This window comes from Scophthalmus maximus, chromosome 19, assembly GCF_022379125.1.
Source record: "Scophthalmus maximus strain ysfricsl-2021 chromosome 19, ASM2237912v1, whole genome shotgun sequence".
Taxonomy (NCBI): Eukaryota; Metazoa; Chordata; class Actinopteri; order Pleuronectiformes; family Scophthalmidae; genus Scophthalmus; species Scophthalmus maximus.
Window position 1 is genome coordinate 15,224,624 of NC_061533.1, and position 13,880 is coordinate 15,238,503.

Genomic DNA, 13,880 nt, shown 5'->3' on the forward strand with positions numbered 1-13,880 from the left:
TGTGATGTAAATATCGTCATCCACCCGTGTCCTTTCACCCCAGAACATGACTATTACAGCAAAATGTCCACTTAAAAAACAAGAGTATAAGTAAAAGCAATGTTTGTCACCTCAACACTGTTAGACACGACAATAAAAAGCGCTGTGTGCCGGTTGATTACTCACACTGAGTGTCACAGCGTTGCACAAGCTGACGTGTTCAGCTGTGTCATGCGATGTGTTTGTGCTTGCGTCTCTGCAGCTGTTGACAAAAATTCTGTTTTGATAATAGGCCGGCATAATTATAGGGAAAGTGGAAATGTAGTAGAGACCGGCAGCAGGCACCATATCCACGGGAGTCACTATCTTTTAACACCTTTCAGTGATTTGCCAAACAATAACCCAGCATTTTACAATTACCAGAAACATGATTGGACAGGAAGATAACAAACCACCCCTGTGCTATATTGTGGTGCATTAGTCATGGATATCATGAAGCGACATGACTGCAGATTTCTCTTTCTCACAGTCTGGACTGACATCACGAGGCGGTTCTTTTTTGCCAGGCCACAAATGCAGTTCATCATGAGAGAGCTTATGGTTCGATTGCAGACCGCGCACATCCAGGCCGTTGACAAATCGCTATGAATGTTTCGCTCTGAAAGTGGCCGATGAACCTGATGATATCTGGCCAGGTGCACCCACCCCTCCCCACCGCCACAATGTCAGCCTGAGAGTTTAAAGAGAGTGGAGATTTTTGTAATGGTAAACTGCCGGAGTGAAGTGTATTCCTTTGTTTTCAGTGTTGTTGCTAACGCCGTCTCTGTTTGGTGTACCAACTGTCTCTCTGTAGAGATAGAAATCTTTCCCATGTCTTCCAGCGCCTGATGGAAAAAACTACTGGCCCTACCACCGGAGACAAACACATCTGGTAGGCACATGATACCTATACCAATCAATCACAATTCAAAAAGAAAAGTAAAAGTGACCAGTGTCATTTCCTAAGCATTTGAAGAAGAAAAAAACGAATAATAAATGTCAACAGAATTTCTTGTCGGCCACCAGCTCTCTTTTCACTTGACCATTCACTGTCCTTTTTTCGGAGCCAAACAATTCCAGGAAAAGTTGTTGAAAACCATATGGCCCCAGACATGCAGCTTCCTGCTGGCCTGCTGCATGGGATTCCTTCTGGCAGCCCAAAGCAGGTCAACTGAGGCAGAAAGACAAAAACTAAATCAAAATGCCGGGTGTGCACAAACGCACCCAAAATGATTGGCAAGGTTCAAATGTTCTTTTTTGACGAGGAGTTTACGCCTTGAGGATGAATACACAGCACAAGATTCAAGGGGGGGAAAGGATCCAGTGAAACGCAGAATACAACTAATAATGTTTACTGTAAAGAGCCGGACAACTGTTTGGGACAGAGGAACATATCTCCGGAACTGCTATCACTGACCGCGGGCGCTGGAATCTCCCAAGGGTAGAGGACAGAGATACAACATGGCGAGGGAGTCAGACGGGGCTGACGACAGAAGTCAGTGCCTTGCACCCACGTTCATGTGGGGAAGTAACTCGCGGCCGACCTGCCGTCACATAACAGTGAGGCTGCCGGCCTGCCACACCGAGCCACAGCCTTTTTTATTGAATGTTGTCCTCCCAACGGAAAGTAGCCGGCATGTACAATCGTCCGTTCACACTGGAAAATGATTCATATTCACTTTGCCTGGGTTTACTTGAATCACATGCGCTCTTTTCCACCTAAATCTCCTTCCTCAGAATGAGATTATCTCCTTCCTCAGAAGCCTTCCCCCTCCGCACTATCACAACTTTCCGTCTTCTACCATCCCTCTCCTGAATCAGTTCGCTGTGGTCCGTTGCGCAACTCTCGTGACGCATGTCTCGTCAAACGCCGGCGTTGTGACTGACGTGACTCAGGTCGCCTCAGGGTCCTTTAGATGACGATGCGTGTATGCTCTCTGCAATTTGATGAACCATTTTTTTGGGTGGGGGGGGGGGGGGGGGGGGGACACGCCCCCCATTGAGAGCACTGTCACTGTGCCACCAAGTGGAAGCATGTACAGGTATGCACACAAAATAGTTTTTTGCAGTCTCATGTGAAGGGGATCCAAGCCGATGATGTGCCCCACTGTCACATTAAAACAGGCATGTGGCCCGAACAACACAAAGGAACTCCAGACCGCGTAGAGAAATGGTACACCGATTCCTCCTGGTACAGGCGTAGCTGTGGGCTTTCAAAAGTGGAAATGTTCTCACACCTCTATTGAAACCAGACAAAGAAGGTACAACATGTGGTGATGAGGTTTCAGACGGCGAACAAAAGAGCGGGTCAGAGAAAACGAGGCGAGGAGACAGAAGGGGAAAAGAGAAGGACGTGTGTGTGTGTGTGTGTGTGTGTGTGTGTGTGTGTGTATGTGTGTGTGTGTGTGTGTGTGTGTGTGTGTATGTATGTGTGTGTGTATGTATGTGTGTGTGTGTGTGTGTGTACGTGTGTGTGTGTGTGTGTATGTATGTGTGTGTGTATGTATGTGTGTGTGTATGTATGTGTGTGTGTGTGTGTGTGTGTGTGTATGTATGTATGTGTGTGTGTGTGTGTGTGTGTGTATGTATGTGTGTGTGTATGTATGTGTGTGTATGTATGTGTGTGTGTGTGTGTGTACGTGTGTGTGTGTGTGTGTATGTATGTGTGTGTGTATGTATGTGTGTGTGTATGTATGTGTGTGTGTATGTATGTGTGTGTGTGTGTGTGTGTGTGTGTTTATGTATGTATGTGTGTATGTGTGTATGTGTGTGTGTATGTATGTGTGTGTGTGTGTGTGTGTGTGTGTGTGTACGTGTGTGTCTGCGTGTGTGTGTGTGTGCGCAGAGAGAGAGCGAGAAAGGGAGAGAGAGTGGACCAGTGAGAAAAACCAGTGTGAATCACACAGTGACTAGCAGGGAGGCGTGGTGCAGAAGGTGGGGCCGAGCTCACTCTTGGCACTAGTCCAGTCCAAGTCCACACGTTGGCTCTATAAGAGGAGGCCGGCCCTCTCAGCCTCACAGCCGCTCAGGAAAGCCTACCTGCCTGCCTTTTGAGTGTCTTCTCACAGTCGCATCAGCCTACAGCCGGAGAACATGGGCAGACAGAAGGTGTATTTGGACAAATTGTCCCGGTTCTTCCAGATCCGTAACCTGTTGCTTCGGCAGGCTCTGGCAGAGTGTCTCGGCACCCTCATCCTTGTGGTAAGTGCCAATGAGTGTGTCTGTGTGTATGTGTGTGTGTGTGTTTGTGAGTGTGTGTGCATCACAAGTTTGTGTACGCATGTGTGAACACTCATCGCATGCTAAAATAGATGTTCAAATAGCTGTCAAGCGGTGCAAAGTCCATGCTTCATGATATACTACATGTTGATACTTAGTGTTTCTAAGTACCATCACTGTTCAGTTTTTTCTATTTCCTTTGGGTGTTGCAATCTGTTCAATGACCCTCCACATGACAGCATTTGTTCTCTATCATTCTTCCATCGGCGCGTTTGAATGAAAAAGAACCTGCATGTCATTTCTAAGCCATACATAGACTTCAAAGGTAAGACTGAGCCACCCTTCTGTGTTGGACAGAGCCAATGCTTGCTTTGGCGTAAAGTGTGTAAATGCGCTTGCTTACATTTGGCAAACTGAGTTCAGAACAAACAGGTGAGTGTCGGGTTCCTCAGGACTGTATGTGCTGTGGGCAGAACCATGTTGACAATCACAGAACAATATTTGCCTGGAGCTTGGACGCAGGATCCCGGATCCATAACCACATGACATTCTCTCATCACATCTCAGGGAGGTGTGTCCGTGTGTGTGTGTGTGTGTGTGTGTATGTGTTTGTGTGTGCGTGTCCGTGTGTGTGAGTGCTTGTGCGTGTGTGCGTGTGCGCATGTTAATCTAAATAGGGATCTGTCTTCTCGTTTTGCCACGGTCATAAAATCTGAACCTGAACATCGTTGTTCACCAGGAGAGACAGACACTTCTTTTGTCCCCTGACGATAATTGGAACCCACAGTGGAGTGGGCTTCCTATTCTGTAGTTGACTGAACAAATAGAGTTATTAGCACAGTATAGAGTTCAGTTAGTCTGCGGCAACCGATTTTTTTTCTTCTTACCCCTGTTTTTTTAGCACGAAATTGGAATTTATATTGTGCTTGAAACACTAGTACAACAACCAGTTTAGTGGGCTGTAAGGGTTTAACACTCACTTCATTGTTCAGCCACTCCCTTTTTTAATCACTCGGTGATTAACGAAGCCGTTTATGAAGGTGCAGAAGCATGCTGCATTTTATTGAAGAGACAGTTTTATTCTGATAAGTAATCCAGGTTAAGGTAGAAAAAAGAAAAATCATAGATAAATGATCATTCATATTTCCAACCAGTGGAGCTTATTGCACGAGCTTTATTTAAAGTGCATTAGATAAAAGGTGATATACCAACGAGTCAATTGAACCGATGTGCAGTGGAAAACTCCTACTACTACTTCATTCGAGTCACCCAACATAATTGTCGCTGGTATTTGTTTCGTATGCATCGTGACGACGGATGGGACAGCGAGGTGTGGCGTAACAAGTTAACAGGTGACACATGTCGATGGCAGCGCTGGGAGGAGTCGGCGGCGGAACAATAGTTGTCACATCACGGACACGTCTGACGTATTCTTCCTTCCCGTGAGAGAGAGGTTACAGAGGTCTGGTCTTCTCTCTCTCCAAGTAAACCTGTCAATACATTTACATGTCATTCAAATGGACACTCTCTACGTAGTGACAGGTGACCTGGAGACAAGGCCGATAATTTGAGGGTGTGTGTATGTGTGGGTGTGCCTCTTTGCAGCCTTGGCACACTGTGAGGAACTTTTTTTTGTGTTCGCTCTATCATTTGCCACGATATTCCTGGATTCAGTTTATACTCAAGACATTTCAAAAATTACAATGCCATATTTGCCTAAGTCCATGTCCCTAACGGTCCCCTTATTGGCAGGTTTGCATTTGGCCATCCTACTGTAACCCTTGCTTCAGCCCCTTCGTTGCACTCTCATAACATGCATTGCATTTTCCACTTCACACCACTGCTCCCTGCTTTGACCCGGAGTGTAGTCGTGAGGAGGACTTCTGTGGCTCCTTGTCCTCAATTTTAGAAAAGATCATGCAGGTAGTGACTAGTTCCAGGCCAGCAGTGGGTTTTTTTTTAGCTTGCTTTTTGGCTTCGGCTCCTTAACAAATGCCAAATATGTGTACTGTAGCTCTGGGAATCTTTTCTTATAAGCTCCCTGACTGGGCTAAAAGCTGGGAGTGTCTACGTGGATGCGTGGCCAGCGGAATCAGGCAGCTGAATGTTGGTCGCGTTGGATGGTGGGGGTGCAGTTACCCAGCCACAACGTTCAGACGGCAACATAGCAAGTTACCGCAGTTCCTCAGCAGAGTGAAAATTCTCACTCAGTGTAATACTAATGGCTCTGAAAGGCAGTGTCAGACTCAGAGGACACCTTGGGAAGTTGGCACGCGGATGGGAATGAGCCATCATTTGCAATCCGATGCCTCTGACATTAGGGAAAAGGCTGGTGGAGGTAAAAGTGTGAAGTAAAAAGTCAAAAGTGTTTGCACTTTGACTCTCACACCGCACGAGCCCATCGTTGCACAACACCGGGGAGATATTCCACACACGCCCCCACAAAAACAAAACAGATAAGCCCAATTCTGGCACGGTGCTGATTGATGTGGCGTTTTTCCCAGCAATGGCCAGTCTCGCGAGGGGTGGGAATGAGTTTAGACTGAGCCCAGTGATGTTGAGCGCGGGATTCCCTCAAACCGACCTCAACATCTGAGTTGTGCGGCCTGATTGAGGAGCATCCTCGTCAGGGGCGTCAGAGAGCAGCAGCCTAACAATGGGCCACACATACTTCTACACACAGAGAGGACACAGGGATACACACACACACACACACATAATCACACATAATCACACAGTGTGGCACCTGTTTGGCCGTACTGTATGAATTCTCAAAAACCTTCTCCTTTTCCCTTTATTGAAAGTGGAACCTGAACTCTTCTCCCCACATAAATCAGCTGAGAAGGTAGCAGTGACAATGCTCAGTCAGTCAAGGTCAACACGGGGACCTTCATGTACGTGTAACACTGTACTCTTGCGCGCCACAGTGAACACAACAGAGTTCATTTGATTCTGAGTGGAGCTCATTTATCAATGGCTTAAAAATCACGTTCCTCGATTTCCATCCTTGGTTTGACCTTGATTAACTGACAAACAACTATATCCATGATTTTTTTTTTTTTTCTACAGAACTGAGGTACTGAATGCAGTTGGTGCTTGTTGTGTAAAAAACTTTGTACCGGTACATTCACACCTATGTCCTGATCAGTACACGTCTCAGGACGTCTTCCTGTTAAAAAGATTGTATTTTTTTTTCCTACAACACAGAACAGGTAACAAGAGAATTAGTAAATGTAAAAAAAAAAATATATACAAAAATTAACAAATATCATCATCATTAGATTATTTGTCACTTCAACAGAAACAACTGATTAGGTTGTTCTGTGCAAAGGGGGGTTAATAAGTACTAAGTTATTGTGTAACCAGTGTTAACTTGTAATTCTTCTGCCCCCACCAGATGTTTGGCTGCGGTGCTGTGGCCCAGCTGGTTTTGAGCGGTGGTTCTCATGGCATGTTCCTCACTGTCAACTTTGCATTCGGCTTTGCTGCCACCTTAGGCATCCTGGTCTGTGGCCAGGTATCAGGTACGCCAAAATAAATATGCCAAAGTGAAATTGAGTAACTTTTTTGGATGGGTGTGTGGAAATCCCTATTTTACCTGGTTCAAAGATCTGTATTGAGTGCAGTCTTCACATCTTCACAGGCTATTATATTATACGTACTGACAAACTCCCACCGTGTACATTCGCAGGTGGCCATCTGAACCCCGCCGTGACCTTTGCCCTCTGTCTTCTCGGAAGAGAGCCCTGGAAAAAATTCCCCATGTACTTCCTCTTTCAGACAATCGGTGCTTTCTTTGGATCGGCCATCATTTTTGGCATGTACTACGGTAAGAGACGTGGAGTCATACTTAAAGCTATTGTCTCGCTACGGTCGTGTATGAGCAGAATCATGCTTTGGGTTTCACAAATTTAAACCAAAAATATGTTGTGCTTTCTTCTCGTTGTTTGCATCCCTTCAGATGCCCTTTGGGATCATCCTGGGAATTTCAATGTGACTGGGCCCAGGTCCACAGCCGGCATCTTCGCCACCTACCCTGGAAAACATCTCACCATTGTCAACGGCTTCTTTGATCAGGTACTCATTTGGAATGTGGAAACGGCTATCATTCAGGAAATTTTCCAATTTGACACGGATCAGGTTTCTCACTCACAATCTCTTCTTACACGTCACCCTCTCCAGATAATTGGCACAGCAGCTCTTATAGTCTGTATCCTGGCTATTGTGGACCCGTACAACAACCCCATACCGCAAGGGCTGGAGGCCTTCACTGTGGGATTTGTGGTTCTGGTCATTGGCCTGTCTATGGGCTTCAACTCAGGTTATGCTGTCAATCCGGCCAGAGACCTCGGACCACGTATTTTCACTGCCATGGCCGGGTGGGGCGTTGAAGTTTTCACGTAAGTGCACAGACATTTCTTTCTTTATAAAATGTTTTTATCCTGTGCCCACAATCCAATGACCCTTGTTCCCCTGGGGGAGATTTTTTGTATCATTCACGCTTTCTTTTGTCACCTCTTAGGGCCAGAAATGGATGGTTCCTGGTGCCCATTTTTGCCCCATTCCTTGGCACCATTATCGGTGTGGTAATCTATCAGATGATGGTTGGCTACCACCAGGAGGGAGAAGTGCGTGACCAGAGCGAGAGGGATGAGCAGGAAAATGTCCGACTCACAAATGTCAACACCAACAACTCCAAAGACGGGCACTGAGTGTGTTAGAGATTAGGCCTCGCGTACTCTAAAAGAAGCATATTTTGTAAATACAGACACACGCCAGCATTTTTTCTTTTACACAACTGTGGAAGCCACAAATGGGCCTGTTTGTTTTTCAACCACGTCTACAGCTGTTGGGACAACTCCCGGGACGGCTGTGTGTACGCGAAAACAGGCCACCCTCATAACTTTATCATGTGATTGTATTTCACTGTAGAGCAATAGTTGTATATGAGGGTAGAGGAAAGAAACGCAACTTTAGTAAACCCAGAATTACATTAATTCTTTTAAGAACACAAACATCTGGATCGTAGTGTCCGTAGCACTCAGATTGAACAGTATTGTATACTTTATATTAAACGTTTTATATCACTTTTTAATATGTGCATCTTTCCCAAACAATTTCAATTCATTTTGTCATTTGCCCAGAGCCGTTAAATGTTGACACTGTCAAGAAATAGGGGAAATGTAAATTTCAAACTTAAAACCCAATCGCTGTGAGAGAAATCTCGTCATCTAAGTGGACTACGTCAACTCTGCTGTTCAGAGCTGAAGGATCTTGGTGAGGATACGTTATTCCTGCATTCTTCACTTTACGACTGCTATTTTAAACAACTATATCAAAGTTGCTGTTTGTTATGTCCTATCCCTTTGCCCTGTGAAAGCCCAAACCAGCAGTTCTGAAACAAGCTGACTAACTACTGTGACATTTCATCAGCTTGCAAACTTGTCGTATAAACTAAATGTCATCGGAAGCGATTGTACCCATTCGACTATCAGGCCCAAAACTCTTGTGTTCACTTAGGCCTGTTGATGCGTTACGCTTGTATGTTGAGTATGACTCCGGGGTTGGCTGCTGAACGGGACTGTGAGCACCTTTATTTTGTTTGTATGTAAGCTGAGGGGAAATGCTTTTGAATGGATAAAATAAAGTTCTGATTTTTATTGTCTGCAGGAATGAGGTTCATATTACTCTCTTGTGACTTGCTTCTGGTTTCTGGGGGAGGCTGTAATCAAATTACACAGGAAAACAATTAAATTAAACTTAATGATGGGTTACACCTCTGTGTAAACAACCCTTTTATTTTACAGAAAAGAAAGTGGGTAATATGCGTGCTTATTCGCTTCTCAACAGATTTAAATAACTGGTTTCTGTACTTTTTTGACGGACACTTGGGTCATAAGATTTTTATCCAAAACTATCGTGTACTTACATGCAAATATATTTAATAAGTTGGAAAAATTGATATAAGAAAATATGGAGAGAAAAAACAACCCAGCATAACACCACATATTTATATTGCTCCACGTTAACTCGCGGTCAAGATAGGGATATTTGTAAATATACTCAAGTGTCTGTTGTGTACATATATTGTTGTGATTCTTGATACGAGCGTGCCAGCAGTTTCCAAAGTCAAGAGCTACGCAGGATGCAGGACTACACTCGGCCGTGCGCTTTAAATAATAATTTCCTCTTCCCAAAAGGAGACCTGCTCCATCATTATGCAGTGCACAGCAGTATTTTACACTGCTATTTCGAGGCTCCACCAGCATGCCTCAGTGTCCACAGACCAGAACTGGGCCACTGTCCTTCAGTGCATGAATTAAATCCGTCCAAGCCCTCGATGCAAGTTCCTTTTGACAAAAAACTCTCGCTCATGAACTAGCCATCAATGAAACACTGAGCCTTTTTCGACATGTTTGGTTTTGCAAGACTGCCTGAACAGTGATACATTTGAAAGAAATATTGCATTTACATATCATGTGCGTTCACACTGTAGAGACTTTAGTCAGATTCAAACCCCTTGCACACATTTGGACCATGTATGGCCAATGTGCACCACCACTCAAGAAATAGAACTGCACGTGAAACAAAAGGAAAAACAAGGCACAGAGGGAAGACAGCGTTGGCGCCATGCACTGGTCAATTGGCTATTGCACCTTGGACGGTTCTTCTCCATCTGCCTCAAGACTGGTCATTTCCCCCTCAGCGTGGAAGGTCTTTGTTACCATGATATTCAAACTAGGAAAAGATCCACACAATGCCACAAGCTGCCGCGTCATATGCCTTCTCAGTCAAAGTAAAGTTCTCGCGTCACGTCTCATCAACCAGATGATGGCTATCAGAAGATATCGCAGATACAGATAGAGAAGGGATACAGAGTACTGGACTCCCCAAACCCACTATAATCCATTGTTTCACGCTTACTCAATAACTGACTAATCAAAGCCAAAGTTGCCCAGGGTTCAGTTTTGAGCTCCCTTGTTTTTCTTTTATACAATACACTAGGCCCCTGCCTCCACAGCCAAAGTTTCACAGTTTGCCGGCGATATTTGCCAATGGTCGAGCTCCAGATGTCCAAAATTAGCAGCAAAAAAACTGATTGTTGAATTAGAAAACTGGTCAAATACACAACCAGTCAAAAGTTTGGAAACGCTTTCTTATTCACTTGAATGCGAAAGCGTGTCCAAACTTGTGACTGGTACTGTATGCGAAGAAAGAACTCAGACCATGCCAAGACAAAAATCCACACCAGCAGCCCAACAGTGTCAAATTAACACTATACAACCAGAACATTCATATCAGCATAGAGGCAACAACATCCTCGGTTTGACGATATATATACAAAATAACACGACTTGAACAGAACACATCAGTAACCTGAAACAAAAGGTCAACAGCAGACTTGAGCATCTCAAAGACTGCTTGCTTAATATATAGTAGTGACTCCAGAGAGATATTATCGATTGTAATAATAATAATCATAATATATTGCATTTTTAAAGCGCTTGATTGTATATACTGAATTGACTATGCAGCTGTAAACATGAAATAGTTTATACTCAAGCAAATGATTTTATTTATTCTAATCATGTTCTAAATTATATTCCTAAAAGTATTAATTGAGAAGTGCATAAAGGTTATTGTATTGACAAGATACTAATATTATATGCTGTGTATGCTTACTCATTAAAATGAAAAAACTCCACTGACTCACCTCTGCAATCCTTAACATAAACCTTCCAGAAAGTTAGGCAAAACTTTGCATTCACACACTGAGCAGGCGAACATGTGACTCATCAGATGGAGCATCACCACCATTCAGCCCATCAGGTGAAGCCCCAGCCAACCATCTGCTAACCTCAGATTAATTGGTTGTTAATTTGGTGGTGACTCTAAGGTGAGGTTAGGTCAACTACATGAGCACACTATTATATTATTTTTTTCATCACAAGACATATCGAGTTTTGCAGTATTGAACAATGTTATCGCACATCACCGGTACATATCATGCAGGCTTACAATATACGCCCTCTTAATGTGCAGTCTTAATGTGTAATCTTCTCACAAATTGTTTCACGCAAAAAGGAAAAACCCGCTGGATTCTGGCAAACCGATGTGAATCAGCAGCTCTGCATAATGGCTTCCAACAGGTCTTAACAGGTCACCTTGCATGTGTGGAGGAGATTACCGGCTAGAGTCCCAATACACTCATACAGTATTGTTGAAACAGACAGGTTCATACAGTTTCTATTGAATCTTGATGACAAATGGAGGTGACTAAGTGAATCATGTTGAATTAGAACGGGAGACTGTGTGTCGCAATCACAAGTTTTTGCCTTTTCGTTTAATAAATCCAATTGCTTGACCACAGAACAGAAAACACACCACCTACAAGGGGCTCTGATAAATATTTAGTTTGGTATTTTCTTTTGGGGGGAGGGGGTGGGGAGCCTGCAACTTTACTGTTTTCATCAACTCTCACTGATCTCATCCGGAGATCCTGGGCCGGAGCAGGCAGTTGGATTTTTAGGGGGGAAAAGTTCACCCCACTGTAAAGTCCAAAATGGCAGCCTGACACAGGAGCTGATGGAGACCAAAAACAGAGCTAAAAGAGAGTGAAGACCTGACTTTGACTGGACTTGGCGAAAACACAACTACAAATGAACATGCGTACCTGCTATCTGTTGACAGCTTTGTTAAATATCAACCAAAAAGGTCATAATGTGTCAGCGTGTCGTACTGTATGCAGCTCGCTTCCTTTTGCCCTCGGGCAGCTAAAATATCTGTTGACACAGGTTTAGGATACACTTAATCTATTCATTGAAATACCCATTTGACTGAAAACATGAGTCAGATTAATGGTAAACTTTATTCACATTTAGTAACCGCTTAAAAATGAGCCACTTCCTTGACAACAGTAGCAAGGACATCCAAAGGAATTGCTCAGGCAATGAGATAAAAGTGTAAGTTTGGGCAAAGGGAAGTGCAGCGAACATGAAAATGCTCGTAATGAAAAGATCACTGGTTCCCCGGAACGAAGGAAATTCCTCAAATCAATCTGGTCAGCAGTCATGTACGGTGTATGCAATGTGCAGTTAATGGAGTAAAACCTGCAAACCACCAGAAACTTCTTTTAAAGAGCTGATTCAAAACAACACCAACTGGCATTATGACTGCGGACATGTGTTTTCTATCTTGGGCTGCCTTTCTAGGCCGCCTGAGGCGCCGATGGAATTCTACCACTGGATCAGGTTTGATGTATTATGGCTCTGTGAGGTACTGTTTCAGCAATGCTTTTGCCCTTTATATTCCCGAAATCATTATTTCGAGGGTCCGTAGGATTCACTTGGCTCCACGTTTAGCAGCCAGCCTTTGGGAAAGTTTGGTGAACTGCAGAAAGTAGGATTTTTAGGCCAGTGATGATCATGCGCACGTACGGAAAATGGGTGAGAAACTCGTGATAAAAATATCTGTCAATGTCATTGCTTGCTTAAGCCAACCAGTTGTAACTGGCCACAAAATACAGCAGAAGGGAACGTTTCTTGTTTGAGCAGGCCACTGGCTTTACAAGGAAAACCAAGGTGTAAAAGATAATAACACTCACGTACACGGGCACATGAGCTTCTAACGTTACGTCTTGTGATAAAGATCCCAAGCAGGATTGATATAAAAAAAAAGGACGCCTTTTTGCCAAGACAGAATGCTTTCATGCTGAAAACAAAATAATGCCCTCAATATATCATCTTACATACCAAGTATATTCCTTTTAACAGGACCTGGTATTGAGTATACCTCTGAGATATCATTTGTATCCCCTGGGCTTGGCTGTTCATGCCAGAGTCTCGTCAAAACATTCTCACCTGCTGGGATTTGAGCATTTTATACCACACTTTAACGGGAAAAACAAGCTGATGGATAAACGGGAAACGTGGATATTAACCTTATATCGTAATGAATAAAGGAAGGAAGGAAGAAAGACTGTATAAGAGGTGAATTGCCTGGGTTAGTTCAAACAACTTTCCCCCTATGTTTTACAGAGCAATAAAACGTATGTCACACTGTTGTCGGCAGTGTCCTGTTCAGACTGGGATGCCGTCTGGACTGTAAGACACAATATGAAACACCGGAGGGGAGAGTTGGTGCACATGTGCGGGCCATGTGTGAGAGCAGCACTGTTTACTGTGGACCTTTTAAAAAGCTGCAACGAATCCGAAGAAGAGACGGCTACGGCAAATTCAATACACCGTGTTGGAGGCCCACGATTGTGCCCGTCTTTTTTACGACTCTTGGAAATTCCATAAGCTGACACACAGATTGACACGAGCAAGCAGATCTGTAGGGCACTTAATTGGAATTTGAATGAACCCTTTGGAAGCCAGCATGTCTAAAATGTAACTGAGAATGTCTACATTTTTCTGCGCTGTTTTCTGACAGCTGCCAGATTTAGCAAAATTAAAATGTACCATCACAGTTACCGCCATTCTTGAATGAAGCATCCGATTGTCAGCAAAGAAAAGAAGTGCAAGTGTAACATGTTTGAGTAGCCTAAAGTTTGTGTTTTGAGTATTGGCTAAAACTGCAAAAAAATGCCAATGTCCCTTGCCGAGTCTATTGGCAACTGAGCCCACACAAACATTTGCGAT

General features: G+C 43.9%; 1 protein-coding gene across 1 annotated transcript; it reads left to right on the forward strand.

The window, feature by feature from the left end:
* Positions 1-3,017: 3,017 nt before the first annotated feature.
* Positions 3,018-8,902, forward strand: LOC118314480 (aquaporin-3). The gene is made up of 6 exons (XM_035640964.2): positions 3,018-3,219; positions 6,635-6,761; positions 6,929-7,066; positions 7,199-7,314; positions 7,420-7,637; positions 7,760-8,902. The coding sequence occupies exons 1-6, from the start codon at positions 3,112-3,114 to the stop codon at positions 7,947-7,949; spliced, it is 897 nt and encodes a 298-aa protein (XP_035496857.1). The 5' UTR covers positions 3,018-3,111; the 3' UTR covers positions 7,950-8,902.
* Positions 8,903-13,880: the final 4,978 nt, after the last annotated feature.

Coding starts and splice junctions, on each gene's coding strand:
- LOC118314480 (XM_035640964.2), top strand. CDS start 3,112: ATGGGCAGACAGAAGGTGTATTTGGACAAATTGTCCCGGTTCTTCCAG. Junction 6,762..6,928: donor GGTCTGTGGCCAGGTATCAG/GTACGCCAAAAT, acceptor GTACATTCGCAG/GTGGCCATCTGAACCCCGCC. Junction 7,315..7,419: donor TCAACGGCTTCTTTGATCAG/GTACTCATTTGG, acceptor CACCCTCTCCAG/ATAATTGGCACAGCAGCTCT.